General features: G+C 36.6%; 1 protein-coding gene across 1 annotated transcript; it reads left to right on the top strand.

Annotated features, from left to right (window-relative positions):
- The first annotated feature begins 10,805 nt into the window (after nt 1-10,805).
- Nucleotides 10,806-13,015, top strand: six2b (SIX homeobox 2b). Its single transcript, XM_084433506.1, has 2 exons — nt 10,806-11,774; nt 12,559-13,015. The coding sequence occupies exons 1-2, from the start codon at nt 11,215-11,217 to the stop codon at nt 12,863-12,865; spliced, it is 867 nt and encodes a 288-aa protein (XP_084289632.1). The 5' UTR covers nt 10,806-11,214; the 3' UTR covers nt 12,866-13,015.
- Nucleotides 13,016-17,171: the final 4,156 nt, after the last annotated feature.

Below are 17,171 nucleotides of genomic sequence, written 5' to 3'. Positions count from 1 at the left end.
TTTAGAAAGTTTTATGTTTTAGCCAAATCAAGTTGGTTTAAGAGGGGTGTGTGTAGCCTGTAAGTTGATGTGCATGCCCTTAAGGGAAGTGTCATTTTCTGGATCTGAACAATAGTGGTATAACATTGCATTGTAACATTAGTGAGAGGATGTGCCTGCGGCATACATTGTAAACTTATACACCCCAAACTCTTCCCGTGTATTACAGAGGACTCATTTTAGTTCAACCGACTGGGCCAAAAATACCTCCTTTATTGTGTTCATGAAAGTATGAGTGTATATTGCTATGTGTGAGTATACCACTATACGAAATCATTTGATTTAAATGAACGTTTCAGTTGTGGCATAATGAGTGATACTGATAACAAATCACTTCACTGGTTTTACATATACAAGTCTGTCCTCTCTTCTCTCGTCTTATACTTACAGGCATGAATAAATAACATTATGAATATCTACATTTAATGAGTCTAGTGTAGTGTTATTGAATTTACCTTGTCTCACCAAAGCTTGTGTGTTATTAGGCCACCACAAACATGCTCCTCCACATTTCTGGTGGTCGAATAACACACAAGATTTGGTGAGACAAGACACAGAGAAATGTGCGTGAGAATGGAAATGGTGTTTTAAAAGCAGCAGACCCTTTGTTTGTGTAAAACACACAAACTAACACAACTATGAGCCATGAGTCGAGCCATGCAAATGTATTTGCATTAAAAATCCCCTGTTAAGTAAAGAATGGAAAATGAGACAAAAAAGGATCCGCAGAGTGCATTTTCATAAAATATATAGGCCTAAAAAAAGTAGAAAGTTAAGATGGAAAGATGTCACTGCCCTCATGTGACTCTGAAATTGTCCTGTTCACACAACAGCTTACATACGGTATTCGAGTCAGTGTGTGAATGAGTATAGCCAATGTCAATCCCCTTTCTTCTGCTATAGCAGAGAAATTCTGGAAGAATTTTATCTATTCTATACTATTCCGTTTTTTTCCCCATAGGGATTTAAAAATAAAATAAAAACAATTGTTAAAGAGTTTAAGAGTTATAAACCATGAACCAAACCAACCAGCTAGGTGAATCACAACACTACAAACTTTGATTTGAAGCAAAAAGTATTTGAAAATCAGACAGCTTTAATGAGGGAAAGAACTACAATGAATATACTGTATATATACATTTATTGCAAATTATGCATATACATATTTAAGTATTTTGAGAGCATAGGGAGATTGATTCTATTATATCATTTGCAGTGCTTCATCTGATTGGTGGAGATTTCTTTGCAGAATCATGGGTAATGTAGTATTTCCCCAAGAATTACACTGTAAAATGTGATTTGTTTTTAAATATGTTGCAAAATGCACTGCGAATCAATTCCCATGCAGAAAATGAATAGGATTTTCACATCTGAAACCTGCAGTTCATCTATTAATTATCAATAGCATTTGAGTAACGCACAGACCATAAAGCTTACTAAAACTGCACTTGAAAACATGCAACAAAATGCAGAAAATACGGCTGTGAGTCCTTTACAGCAGTGAGTTTGGTTTTAGAATGCGGCCGAAACTCTTGTAAATAACCGTGTGTGAACGTAAACATATTAGGCACTCAAATACAGGACTTTTATTTTTTACTTTTTATTTGTTGCTTTTTTTTAATGCTCATTTACATTACTCAAATAAAGAAAACTGACAACCGTATTCTGCTGCTGCAGAAGCCTTTAGGAAACTCAGCGACATTGACAATGAGCACAGCAGCACACACACACACTTACAAACCAGCAAACATATACAGACACACATACGTACACGCACCGCCCCAAACACAGTGTCAAATCCTACCATTTGTCCATTGGGGATAGCACAGGTTTAGAGTGTCAATATCAACCCAACCCTCCATTAACACATCATCATTAGCACACATTTAGACCTATCAGCACAAGCCTAACAACCTTGTTTAGACTTACAAACTTCAAACATACACGCACACAGACATGCATCGCATGCAGACCTAATCTTACACACAAAGCTCTGTGCACTCAGTCTACACTGCCAGACTCCAAAAACAGGCCCCTGCTGGTGATTTATATGCCTCCATGACCAAGTTTGATGGAGCCAATTTGTGGGGCTTTGCAAATGCTGCTGGTATTTGAATTAGCAGTTAGAGTGTCACTGCGGAAAGGTCAGATGGCACGAAAAGCGTCATGTACAGATTTCCCCAAAAGCCTCTCTCTGCTTATTCCTCGAATTGCTCTCATAACTTCATGGTTAAATGTGTTGACCCCTGTTTAGCATGGGGAAAGCGGCTTGCGAGCGGGACAGCTGCCTTAGAACAGGTCAGATGACCCAGTCAACTGGACTGATTCCTGTCGCTGAGCTCCAAGATCTGCTTTCAGTCTCTGGCAAGCAGAAGACGAGTATGTAGTCAGAATGTTTTCCACATTGTAGCAAGTGTATGGTTTCACTGGCACGGTAGACGGTTACAAAATATTTACAGAACACTTCATAACACCAGAACAAGCTCTTTGAGAGTACAGTCCCAAAGAACAAGAGATATCACACAGGGAGGCTTCCGCTCACTTTAAACAGGTTATCTTTGGGTTTGGACTGGTCATTAACGGTCCAATGGTGATCAAGAACAGAACGGAGAGTGACATCAATCACTCCTTCCATTCCATCTTATTCTAGTCGGGTTAGTATGTTTTCTTGACAGCTTTATTGAGAGACAGAGCGTATGGTAACAATTTGTTGATTTTGGGTTCTGACTGCTCTTTTGAAATATTAAACTTTTCATAAAACAAACTTCGTATTTGTGGTTATGAAATATGTTTCCCGTAATCACTGTATGCGAAAGATCTATTGCTTGATGGAATTATAGTGGAATGATGACAGCCACGCACCATACACTGTATGTATCCTTGTCCAACTGTACACATATTTAAAGTATTAAAAAGTAATTATTCAGGCAAATAAACAAATAGCATTACCAGTTAAATAGTCCCTGATAAAGAAATGGGAAATCTTGTTGTTTGCATTCATGTTGTTTTCGTGTGATTTTACACCAAAACCTTTATTCCATTTTCAAGAAAAGTTTACATGTAATGACCCTAAAAATATCATCACTGCCCGGCCAAATAAAATAAGTCGCTGTTTGGATTTAAATAGGCAAATGCATAAGAGTCTTTTGGATCATTATTGCAGTGATTATTATGTTTCTTGCACGTTATACATATGTTTGGCAACAGAAAAGCTACACAGATGGAGTGTGTAGCTTTTCATTTCTTAAACAACCATGTAGGAAGACACATCAGGCCATATTCCAGGATAACAATGTCAAGATTTATCAGGCTCAAATTGTGAAAGAATGGTTTAGAGAGAGCATGAAGAATCATTTTCACACATGAATTGGCATCTCTGAGTCCAGACCTTAAATTCATTGGATGTCTTTGGGATGTGCTGGAGACTTTACAGAGCGCTTGACTCTTGCAATGCCAATACAAGATCTTGACTAAAAATGTATGCACCCCTTGATGGATATGTTTCCATCAAGAGGTGCATACATTTTTGGTCAAGATCTTATTTATTATTTGCATGTTGATTCGACAACATGAGTTTGATGGTCGTACCCATTTCATTTGGAATCTAAAAGCCTTAAATATATTAAAAAGCAGATTTTGTGTTTTGTTAAATTATATTTGTTAAAGTCACCATGAAATCAAAATTGACAAATCTTATTTTAATGGAATATTGCAGCATTTATTATAAATGATTCATCCCTGGACATAATGTTTTTTATTGATGTGTCCTTGTAATCTTAAACACATGAATGTCCGCTTTCCCTCACAATGACATCTCTTCTTTGATGACGTGTGTGCCGACACAAGGGCTTGGCAACGAGGTTGTCCGACAGCCAGACAAGTTTCAATCCCTCCCCTCCAGCAACCTGTCACTCACATGAAACGATCGCAGCAATTAGCAAATGACAACGATCCTATCAATTCCCGATGGACAAAAAAGTCCCAACCTTTTTCTGGTTCAAGAAGCCGTTTCACATTTCTCAAAATATAAACAAAAGATAACTACTTAATAAGGTTTTCTTTTCAAGAATGTATTTTTTTTAATGAGGCTTTTCCCTCACTCTAATATCAGGGCAGCTTTATCACAATTGCAAAAAAAAAAAAATTCAAGCACCAAGTGCTCATACGGTGATACAGTCTTTAAATGTATCTTTATGAAATTATTATTCAAGGCCTATATTAAAATAGACATATGTGACCCTGGACCACAAAACCAGTCACAAGGGTCAATTTTTTGAATTTGAGATGTTCATCATCTGAAACTGAATAAATAAGCTTTCCATTGATGTATGGTTTGTTAGGATAGGACAATATTTGGCTGAGATACAACTATTTGAAAATCTGAAAATCAGAAAATCACCTTTAAAGTTGTCCATTTATGTTCGTGATTTTGCTGCATCCACTCACAAAAATATATTGTTTATATATTTACGGTAGGAAATCTACAAAATATCTTCATGAAACATAATCTTTACTTAATATCCTAATGATTTTTGGCATAAAAGAAAAATCTGTAATTTTGACCCATACAATGTTTTGTTGGCTGTTGCCACAAATATACCCGTATGATTTGTGACTGGTTTTGCGGTCCAGGGTCACATATATATATATTAAAATTAAATAGACTTAATTGTGTCTTTTTATTTTTAATTAGACAATAATGCATTCAATACATAGTAATATGTTTTCAATATCATTAGGACAAATTAAATGTAAGATTACAATTAATGATCTATAAGTATTTTTGAGATCAAGGATTTCATGACAAACTGCATTATTTCAGACTTTATTAAACTTTATGAAACTATTTCCATGTTTTTTTTTGTTTTTTGTTTTTACTACAAGTCAATCCACAGATTTTGAACTGTTTTGATTTTTGAAGCATGTGTTATGATTTATTATGGTGGACAACATTAGTATTATGACCTTCATTTCTTATTCCCATTTGTATAAATGACTGATTTTGTAAAAAATAATGATAATTGCTGTTAGCAATAATATGCTTACAAGATATAGGCCAATTAGTTTTTATAGGCCACACCCACAAACATATCTGCCATTCAGATTTGACATTATAAGCTGCCTGATTTGATTGGCTGCTGGTGGCCATGTCTGTTTGGTTAACCAAGTAATATTTGAAGAATCTAAATGCTTAATCATGTCAGTGCTTTTTCTCTTTCTCTCCCTCTCTCTCCCACACTCTCCTTCATACACATTTTCATACACATTTTTAACTTAATTTGCCCCATATGAGTAGAACTTGAAGTAGCTTGGTGTGTGTCCTCAGAATTTTGCTGAATTTGGAACAGCATACTAGCATTGAACTCCTATTTCTGCAATAGATAGATATGGTTAAAGTAGTAAGAGTAGTACACTAGTATGTGGTTCCGAATTCAGCGTAGGCCAATGTGTATCAAGTTTCCTTAAACTTTTGACTTTGTGATAGACCATTGGTCAAAATGCATAATGTCCAACAATTTAATTTATTAATATCCTTGCAATGCTCCACGTATATCAAAATTGTTTCCACTACTTTTCTCAAACATAGTCTATACTGTAACTGCTTTGTGCAAAGTTTGGTTAAGATTGGACGAACAGCCTAGAAATAGTTAGAAAAAATTGTTTGGGAAAATTGTAAGTATATTGGATTAATAAATTAATATTAATAAATTAATAAATAAATAATACAATTTATAGACAGAAATGAAACAGGAGGTATGCTTAATTCGGAACCACATACCTTTATAATGGCAGAAAAAGTAAGAATAGTATGCTAGTATGCGGTTGCGCGGCAATACATTTTGTAGGACTTGACCTACGAACCAAAACTCAATTGACTTTATTAGGGGGGAAAATAAAATAAATAAAAGGATAAGTAATTAAAAGATGTTATGGCGTGTCACGTGTGATGTTATGTCATCAACCCATTTACAGAGAATTTTACAGTGACACTTGTACAGGACTCAGTTCGCTGTACTGGAAAATGTACAATGCTCACTCTATACCACACATATGGATGCATTCCTCAAATGTATATGAAATATTAGGGGAGTCATTTCCTGACCAGGCTACTCATCTGCTATAAGCCAACATTCCCAATAAAACACTTGGGAATGTGGAGGATCAGCTGTTAATAAGATCTGTGACAGCATTAGATTTATATGTCACAGGTGGTTCAACACATTAAACACCATAACAACATTACTGTAACTGGTATGGATTAGCAAATATACTTACACCAGAGATTATATCTTTTGACAAAGACATTTTTTTATTGGATAAAATTGCTAATAATCTTTCATCGTTCAGAAAATTATCCACAACAAGCATATGAAAGAGTAAGAAAAATATAAGAGTGAGTGAATGAGACAGAGAGAGGGAGAATGAAAGATAGTGCTTTGATTACAGTCTGAGAAGCATGTTCCTGCCCAGACACTGGTGGTGTCACTTCCCTATGCATGAACATTTAATCCCTCTGCCTGCCAGGAGGACAGAGGGCTGAAACTTGATCACCCAGGGGGCCAACACACAAGAGGACAAGAGAAGGAGAGTGTGTGTGAGAGAGAAAGAGAACAAGCACTGACATGATTTAGCATCTTAGATAATGGCGCAATACTCTGATTATGAGTTAAAGCTTGAAATGATGCACGTGCTGGTGGAACATATAAACTATAAAGCAAATATTGCTTCTAGCCAGTCATCGTCTTCAACAAAATTGTCACTGGTAGACTACTGTGAATTCTCTCTGTGTCAACCACCATACAACACTGATGAAACTTATGGCCCTACATGTCTTCTCCTAGAGCTCTACACACACACACACACACACACACACATGCGCGCGGCTGAGCGCAGCCTCTCCCGGCGCTATCAGGTTTCGCGTCCCTCCTGAGAGGGAAGGTGAGCCAGCTTCATTAATCATTTAGAGTGTGCGCTGTGAGTGGAGGACAGTGTGATTGCCGGGTGTTGGGTGTCTCTGCCCATGGCCCCCTACACAACTGCCTTGATTTGAATAAAGAAAAAAGCTTAGGCCACTGCATGGTCAGCAACGGGCCTCCTGGAAAAACGAACGCTGCCCAGCCGCGTGGGCAGATTAGCAGACCTCTTTCTCACTCATGGCCCATGAAACATTAGACAGATGCAGGTGTGTGCAGAGAGCTGCTTGGATTGCCCTTTCTTCCTCTTTCGGTTCAGGTGGGGATGTGCATTTCCTTGGATGGCAAATCACAGAGTAAAATGCTTTTACTGTAACGCAAAAAGATTTGTTTTTTAAAAGAAGAAAAGTTTGAAAGTTTAATACAGTAATTTTTTCTTCATAAAAATAAAGGAAGATGATCAAAAGGTGCATATATCAGAGAATGTCAGCTGGTTTCACTGTAACAGATAAACATATGGAAAAGTGAAATTCAATGGATAGTTCGCCCAAAAATTTAAATTCTGACATCATGTGTATATGTTTTTTTTCTTCCAAATCTGCATAACTTTCTTTCCTCTGTGGAATATACCAGCCCGATCTCACGGGAAAACGTACAAATTCTACGAGGTGGCTTATTCGTACGAATTCATACGACCTGACTCATACGAATTAGTACGATTTTTGCAAAATCGTACACATTTTACGAATTGGCCAATTCGTATGAATTCATACGAATGACCTACCCCTGACCCCGCCCCTAAACCTACCCATCACGTGGGTTTAGACAAATCGTACAAATTCGTACGAGTGAGGTCGTACGAATTAGTACGAATTAGCCAACTTTTTATCATTCGTACGAATTCGTACGAATTGGTCGTGAGATAGCGTTGAATATACAAGAAGATGTTTTGAGAGAAATGGAATACAATGGAAGTCATGGTAATCAAAATGGTTTTGTCCATACAGGGAAATCAGTGGCATCCACTGTTGTTTTGGACCCAATTTACTTTCCTTGTAACAGCTGAAACATTCTTCAAAGTATCTTCTTCTTCCTTTATTTTTTTTATTTTTATTTTTTTTGCTGACAAAAAGGATGTGATACAGGTAATTGATGACACATTTTTATTTTTGGTTTAATCTCTTTAAAGGGATAGTTCACCCAAAAATGAAAATTAGCCCATGATTTACTCACCCTCAAGTCATCCTAGGTGTATATGACATTCTTCTTTCAGACGTATACAATCGGAGCTATATTAAAAATATGTCCTGGCTCTTCCAAGCTTTATAATGGCAGTGAATGCATCTATCCATCATAAAAGTGCTCCACGCGGCTCCGGAGAGTTAATAAAGGCCTTCTGAAGCTTGTGTAAGAAAAATATCCATATTTAAAACTTAACAAACTGTAATCTCTAACTTCCTCGAACTGTCGTACGTGCGTTCACGAGAGACTGGCATTCCAGCGTATGACGAAGGACGCAGGCGTAACGTAAGTTCCGATGACTAACGCCAAAGCACAGAGGATAGATCAAAACAAAACACTGGTCGCGAAGTTAGAGATTAGTTTGTAAAGTTTTACACAAACGCATCGCTTCACTTCAGAAGGCCTTTATTAACTCCCCGGAGCCGCGTAGAGCACTTTTATGATGGATAGATGCACTTTTATTGACTTCAAAACAGAAACCCCGAAACACTGCCATTATAAAGCTTGGAAGAGCCAGGACATTTTTTTATATAACTCAGATTGTATTAGTCTGAAAGAAGAATGTCATATACACATAGGATGACTTAAGGATGAGTAAATCATGCTTATTTAAATTTTTGGGTGAACTATCCCTTTAAGTACAATGATTCACCTTTAAAGGGATAGTCCACCCAAAAATGGGAAGTTTATCATTATTCACTCATGTTGTTCCAAACCTGTATGAAGATTAAGAAAAATTTCATTTTGTCCATAAGTCACTGGCGTCCATTGTAGTTTTGGACCCCATTTACTTTCACTGTATGGACAGAAACAGTTGAAACATTATTCAAAATGTCTTCTTTTGTGTTCTGCAGAATAAATAAAGTCATACAGGTTTGGAACGACTTGAAGATGAGGCAGATGACAGAAGTTTCATTTTGGGGTAAACTATCCTTATAGGAGAAACCGGCAATCTGTGCACAGTAATTCGTTCATTAAAGAGCTAGTCCTCTAAGAGCAGGCAAACATCGTCTCCATCATCTCCTCACTTCTCCATCATCAAGGTCAGAGGCTGGAGCCCCAGACAGCAGCCAAGCTCGGCTCACTGTCTCTGATGCAGGGTTTAGAATGACACAGCAAAGCTAGCGTGAAGCAGCTCGCCTGAATAAAGAATGGCTTTCAAAATGGACTTGAACTGACTCCTTCTGTCGTGCTGTGAGCTGAAGGCACTTACTGAACGTCCTCCATCGTCCATCTCTGCTGCTGTGGCGGTCTCAGACTGGCTAACGGCTGCTCAGACACCTCCTCCCCTTCACTGGAAAAATGATCCCATCCATGTATAATCAATCAGGTCCTTTTACTGAAAACTCAACCCTTTACGTCTGTGTGTACACGTGTGTATGAGCATGTGAGTCGGTGGGCTGTTGAGATGGGTGTGGACTTTTTTTTTTTTACAAAAAGACATGTAAAATACGTAATACAATAGCCTATGCCACAATGTAAACCTGAAACATGCCATGCAAATTTAAAGGTACTAATGGGAAATACGTGACCACTGTTCTGAATGCATAAAGATATGTGAGATATATGGTTACTAGTTACTTTTTCTGCTTCTTAAAAAAGCACTTAAAAATCGTATAATTAAGGTTATAAAAAAGAAACCCTTTATTCTAACACTGATCTGAAGGACCTATAATGTAACGTCAAAAACTGTTTTTTAATCTCAATAGAACCAAATAATAAAATGAATAAAATTGTGCTTGATGAGGACCTTTTTTTTTTTTTTTTTTTTTTTTGCTGAACCTTAAAATAACCAGTGGAGAACCATTATATTTTAAGATGTGAATTCCATTTAAAATGCATTAATAGTTACAGTAATAGTTTTATGACTACTATATTTTGTAAAGCAATAAAATATATTAATACCACTGAGCAGCATATTCGATCTAAAAAGGCCTAATATGTTTTGCTTTCATATGCAAACTAACATCAAATTATTTTCATGACTCGGTGAGAACAGAATATATTAGCTCCCCATAAAACGATTTTGCCAAATATCTGTGTCCCTCTGGAACCAAATGCTAGAATTACAATGTCCATATGAAAAAGTACGCTGGAGTCGCGTTACATTCCAAAATAACTCGTCAGATACACGACACCAGAGACTTCTCGTCACAAACATCAATCCAGCAAACCACTGGTGCCAGACATCCATTACTAATAAAATAATTAACTCGAAGAGATATTTAAATGGTTTTCTCCGATTTACTTTGTTTCCCACAATTACTTTATGTTTATATTTGCATATTTGCAAACTTGCACAAATCTTTTAATATATTTATGATTCCGTATTAGTTTAGAAAATGACGTAAATGCAGTATTAATGTCTCGCCTGATGATGAAATGAAACTACAGTATATCAAAAGGGCAGTAGTTTCCCCACAAAACTTTTTGTTAATGATAACAAAAACATGTCACTGTAGCTATAGCTAGATTTCCCCTTATTTTGTGATTATAATAGTGCACGGCAGTGTCTGTTTTTGGAGTGTGTTGCGCGCACTCCTTCCCCCGAGGTGCATGTCATCCAAGTGCCACTCTATATCCAAGAGGCAGGGTCAGTTTCTGCTACACAACTTCTCTCCACACTTGCCCGTATGATTCCCCAGGAGGATGCGCTAGCCGTCCTTACACACTATTGAGTCTGTAAGAGATATGATAACCAGAGGGCGGGCTGATAGCTAAGGACAGTCGAGGAAACAATCTATTGCGCACAACGAGAGCGCGTAATGATTAGCGCGTCATGATATTGCAACTAATGTGATTGAGCAATGCAACACGCTCACTCAAACTGCTAGTTGTTTCTTTTGTTTTTACTTTGGACTTTTTTTATCCATGGAAAATGTACATCAAGAACTGAAACTCTTCAGTTGGAGGAACTTCATTGCTTGAGTTTCCAAAGTGGATATCACCTTAAAAAAACAACAACATTAAGAGTGGGTGAGATACGCACAGGACATCAAGTATCCCATTGCCCTCAACTATGTCTTTGCCACCAACTTTTGGATTTACCCAAGAGCAGGTTGCCTGCGTTTGCGAGGTCCTTCAGCAAGGTGGGAGTATCGAACGTCTCGGACGCTTTCTGTGGTCCTTACCTGCTTGTGAGCACCTCCACAAAAACGAGAGCGTATTGAAAGCGAAAGCCGTGGTTGCTTTCCATCGAGGCAACTTCAGGGAGCTCTACAAAGTATTAGAGAGCACCCAGTTTTCTCCGCACAACCACCCTAAACTGCAACAGCTCTGGCTGAAAGCTCACTACGTCGAAGCGGAGAAATTGCGCGGTCGTCCTCTGGGCGCAGTGGGAAAGTACCGAGTGCGCAGAAAGTTCCCGCTGCCTCGCAGCATTTGGGATGGAGAGGAGACGAGCTACTGTTTTAAGGAGAAGAGCCGATGTGTGCTTAAAGAGTGGTACACTCACAACCCGTATCCTTCTCCGAGAGAGAAGCGAGAACTGGCCGAGGCCACGGGGCTCACCACGACGCAGGTCAGCAACTGGTTCAAGAACAGAAGGCAGAGGGATCGTGCCGCAGAAGCAAAGGAAAGGTAGGAAGAACACCATTACGCTCAAGACTTTTAACAAGCTGTTATCTTTCTGATCAATATGCAAAATTACAATGGCCATATAAAATATGTAAAACATGTAAAGAAATTACATTCATTAGAGTCCTTGGTGGTAATAATAAAAATGGCTAATAAAGACAATCAATTAACAATTTTGGACTTTTAGAAAATATGTAGGCCTATAACCGCAAAGAGAACATTCTATAAAGTTCCGACATCAGTGCACGAAAATGTATGCTGTTTTTTCACCTGTCTTTTTAATCAATGAGTGACGCAAAAGTGATTATTTGACCACACAAAATAACTATGCCTAAAAAATAATAAAAAATAAAGTAAAACTAAATACAAATAATAGCCTATTCATATTATCCATTTTATAGCCTATTATTAAAATATAGATAAGGATATTTAATATTAGGTTATTTTTCTTTTAAAATCTTCTGATTTAAATGTGTAATTTGAAAATCTCAACTCAGTAAAAGTATTGAGGAACGGAGCAAAAGAAGGTGCTTAAGACGGACTTTTCACAATCATATAATTACTAATTGTTAAGTATAGTTCTTATAATTAATTTAGCCTAAATAGAGCTTTTGCTTAAAATTTAAAAATGCCTATAATGTCCTCCTAATACTGAAAAATAAAAGTATCATACATTTTATTTGCTACATTTAATTATGCACAATCCGGGTGTTTGTATGTGCAAGCGTAAGCGGTTATTTTTGTGTCTGCCGTCCTGCTAACGAATTTGAATGATCTGCTCCAACAGAGAAAACGATGGTGCAAATCCAAGCGGCCACAACCCACTCACCTCTCACGAAAACAAATCTCTATGTGAAAGTTCAGAGGACGACAAATCTCCCGCGGCGACTCCGGATCACAGCTCCATGAGCCCAGCCATCCTCATGGGTCCCAGTTCAGGTCTGCCCCCTCTGCACAGCTTTGCTCCTCCGCCCGGGCCCAGCGCCTCCATCATCCCCGTCAGCGGCTCAGACTCCCAGAGCCACCATCACTTCTCCATGCACGACGGCCTCCTCCACACCATGACGGCCAGCCTGGTGGAACTTGGATCATAAGGAATAAAACACAACTTCTTTGACTCTCCCACCAATTACTAGCCTCGTTATCATACCAAACATTTTATTAGTCAAGAGTAGAGGACATTAGCCAAACAAATTCCCAGAACTACCAGACGATTATGGTCCTATACGTCAAGAACAATGTTTCCATCAGAAATTATTGTAACAATTCAGTGTAATCAAGGGATAGTTTTTGATATGTCTAGCTATAAAATGACCTAATAAAATATATATTTAATAAAGTCAAAATGTGTTGTGTCCTTGCGGTTGAACAATATGTTCGTGGTCTAATTTATGGTCACTGCACTTTATTTGTCAATATTAATAGCCTCGAGGAAAATCTCTTTTGCTGATTCATTAATGCAATTAAATAAATGCAACCATCATTAATACAGTAGCCAATAGGCCTATGCAGAAAACAAACAAATAAAACGCTTTAACTTGGATGGTCTTTTATAACGCATGACGTTTTGTCACGTTTGGTTAAATAAACCTATTCTTTTCTTTCTTGTTTGCATTTTGCATACTTAATATTCTTGATAAATGGCATGACTGGCCATGTTCAATTTAGCATAACTTTATGATCTGGTAAAGTGCAGTGCTATCCCAAAAACATACGCACCTGTTCACACATCTTTATTTATAACAATTTTATTTCCGTCTCACAATAATTTGTCTTTAATACAATTTTATACAAGTTCTTCGTACATTTTTCTTCAGTCAAATTCAGCGTGGTCGAAAAAGTAGCAATGAACTTATCGCTGCAGAATGCAACTTTATCACAACTTTGACTTTAAAAACGAAGGCAGCAATAAAGCCGTTTATAATAGATAATCTGTATACCATAGGCCTACAAATAAACTTTTACTTTTTATAGAGAATAGGCCATTTTTGCAACTTTTTTCACTTTTCACTTTTTTGTTAGGCCTATAGTTTTGTTGAAGCCGAAATTATGGACATGTACTGCCGCCTATTGGTGACGGTATGACATTGTAAGCAGCCTAAACCTGCTAAGTTCCATCAAGTTAAAAATCACTACCGAGATCATCTTAACTATTGCCGGACGTTTTTATAGAAAGGAATAACGATTCCCCAAACCAGCACAACATTTGTGCACATCGCGTCTAAAAGTCTCCTCAGCGTGAAAATAACTTGAAATAGCCCAAATTAAACTCCATCATTGAGGCGCTGAAAGCTATTTCTGGAATGTAATAAAATAAAAATGATTATAACTTTGGAAAAAAAGGGTTTTAGAAATATTAATGCTCAAATACATTCTGAAAGTGGTGAAAGAAAAAAGTACATAGAGTAATGCAGATTTAAGCACTGTATATTATCAACAGGCAACATGTCAGGTTAGCCTATTGAAGAGTTGAACCTGCCCAGAAGGGAGGAGGGGAGGAGGAATGAGAGAAAAAAAAGAATGTGAGGGACACAACACTCACATACAAATGTATTTATTCACTGTTATAAGTTTGTTTGTGAAATAATAATAATATTCAAATATCACAAGGTCACATGGTTTCCTGTGAAGGCACTGCACTATAAAGACAATCTCATCTAGAAGTAGTTACTATTATTAGCATCAAAGTAAGCATAAATTATGCAGAGGTGAAAACAAGGGGGAAATATGTATATATTTTATTCAAAAAAAACTTTAAACTGTTTCTTAAAACATCTTAAATGAGAATAAATCATGATAAATATTTTTCCTTAAAAAGGCCCACATCTGCATTACAAACAATAGGCTACATTTCTTTTCTTTTTTCAAGGCTATATCGACTTCACAGTTTCACTAATTTCAACCTACTAAAAAAAATAAAAATAAAAAATATATGTTTTAAGTAAATAACTGTGGTGCCAAAGTTACAACGTGGTTTGTTATAACAAAGTGTAAATATTACTATAGTCAGTCACCTTTATTTATAAAGCACATTATACAATAGAGATTGTTTCAAAGCAGCTATATCTACAAAATAGATTATTATTCCGTTTCTGTGTTTATTTACTGTGTTTATTTACATGATTAATAAACTGACTGTACGCTATATGTATTTAATAGCCTACATTAATAGGCTATACATATGCTACTTGTATAATAATGTACTAGCTATAGCTAAATAATTAAATATGTATAGCCTACAGTCTTTATTAGTCATGCAAATAAACACAGAAACTGTAAAATTTCTATAGCTTCCTTTAGATTGTTTTATCTAATATTCACCACATGATGGCGCCATAAGCACACACATGTAACGGCTTTCTATTGGAAGACAAGTTCACGACATGTCTATCGATTTATAGCCTACTCTTAGTAAAGCTTTACATCTCGTTTAAACAGTTCCTTTCTATGTTGCTAACAAATTCACTGTCTAATAAATTTGTTTCATTCGACAGTTTTAATTGTTTAAAATGTATTTTGAGCCATACAGCGTGTGTTCAGCTGAGAAGGTTTGGGCTGAAGAGCTGAGTAAACATTTACTTAATGACAAAGAATATGCATATCACTCCATAAAACACATGTGCTTTATCGAGGTACATGCAAAACTGTCACAAAAAGTAGTAGCTTATTCTTGTTCATCGGCATGAAACGTTATTTTGCTGAGCAGCTGTGTAGATAGGCCGCGGTGTCATTTGCATATTTGCAAATTTAAAGGGATAGTTCACCCCAAAATTGAAATGTTGTCACCATTTAATCACCCTCATGTTGTTCCAAACCTGTATGAGTTTCTTTCTTCTGTTGAACACAAAAGAAGATATTTTAAAGAATGTTGGTAACCAGGCAGTTGACGATAGCCATTGACCGCCATAGTGTTTTTCAACATTCTTTATACATATCTTCTTTTGTGTTCAACAGAAGAAAGAAAAAAACTCAACTTGAGGTTGAGTATAGGCTAAGTAACAACATTTTCATTTTTGGGTGAACTACCCATTTAAGGTCCGACATCTTATTACTGGCGTTCACCCTCATGTCAGTGTGCGAATTATAAAATGTGTTGTTATGTTTAGTTTTTCATTCTTAGTTTGTTGAGATTCCTCAGTCAGGCGCAAACATTATTCTGTTGTCGCCCCATGTTTTCCAACTCTCACCTAGGCTATGTTAAAGAGTAGGCCCAAACAAACACTTCAGTTTTAGTTATTACATGTGTTGTGGTAATTTGTAAACCTATAATAAGTGATAATGACAAGGGCTACTTAAGTTTTGTAGACTTACCGTCTGATAATGATCTAAACGGAAGTAGCTCGATTGGTGTAGCCTACTGTTGCTATAGTTGCTTCCTCAGGCTAAAGTAACTTCTGTTGGCGAGCTTGTGATTTGGGTGGTTGCTGAAAGGTTGTTTACGCATAGACTATTAAACACAGATGTATTACATGTCATCAAATTACCCTTAATTGGTTGGTTGGTTCATTAATTGATTAATATAACAGGCTATTAAATCAAGTTAACAAAACATTGTTAAGCAGATTTAGGTTACACTGTAAAAAAAAATATTTTCATCATTTGCTATCTCAACGTTTTTTATTTCGTCAAATCAACTTAGATAATTAATGTTTCAGATAACAACAATTTTGAGTTCTGTTGATTAAACCAGTCTCCTTGATTGCATTAACTCAAATTCTTAATTTTAATGAACTCAAAATTTTAAGGCAAGAAGATTTAGCCTACTTTTTTAAGTTAAACCAACAATAGGTTTTTTTTGCAGTGAGGTAAAATACTAGTCCATTTACTTCACTATTAACATGTTAAGTTTATACTTAATAGCCTAAGTGTAACCTTGAAATTGCACTAAATTGCACTTCTGGTGTGCTAAAGAGGTGCGTCGCGTTTATTTTATAGCGCAGCTCAATGCAGCACAATGAATCCAGGTCAAGGGGAACTGCCGCGTGAATAAACACGAATAAAAAGTTGTGCTCAGTTAAGCGATCAAATCAAAGGGGAGAAGAGGGAACAGAAATCCTCTCACAGTAAACGACACATTCTTTCTCTTATATGGAATGCTATTAGGAAACTACAAACAAACCATCCTCTTGTTATTTACCCTCATGGTCGTAGTAAGAGAGAAGACTGAAATTGAATGATGGGACTATTAGGCAGATAAATGACGTTTGAACATTGAGGTGATAAGTGACAAGTTCCTTGGAATAGTAATGTGGTTTTAGTAGACTTAAGATGGCCTGATGTATAGCCTAAGAATACAAAAATTGTTTTTTTATTCTTATTTTTTATTTTATTTTATTTTAAAAACAATGATAAAAATAAAGTCTCCGCTTTTTCAATTTATTTAGGCTGTACACTACTATA

This window comes from Rutilus rutilus (genome assembly GCF_951802725.1).
Source record: "Rutilus rutilus genome assembly, chromosome: 16".
NCBI classification, from domain to species: domain Eukaryota; kingdom Metazoa; phylum Chordata; class Actinopteri; order Cypriniformes; family Leuciscidae; genus Rutilus; species Rutilus rutilus.
This window is presented reverse-complemented; position numbering and strand designations above follow the sequence as displayed.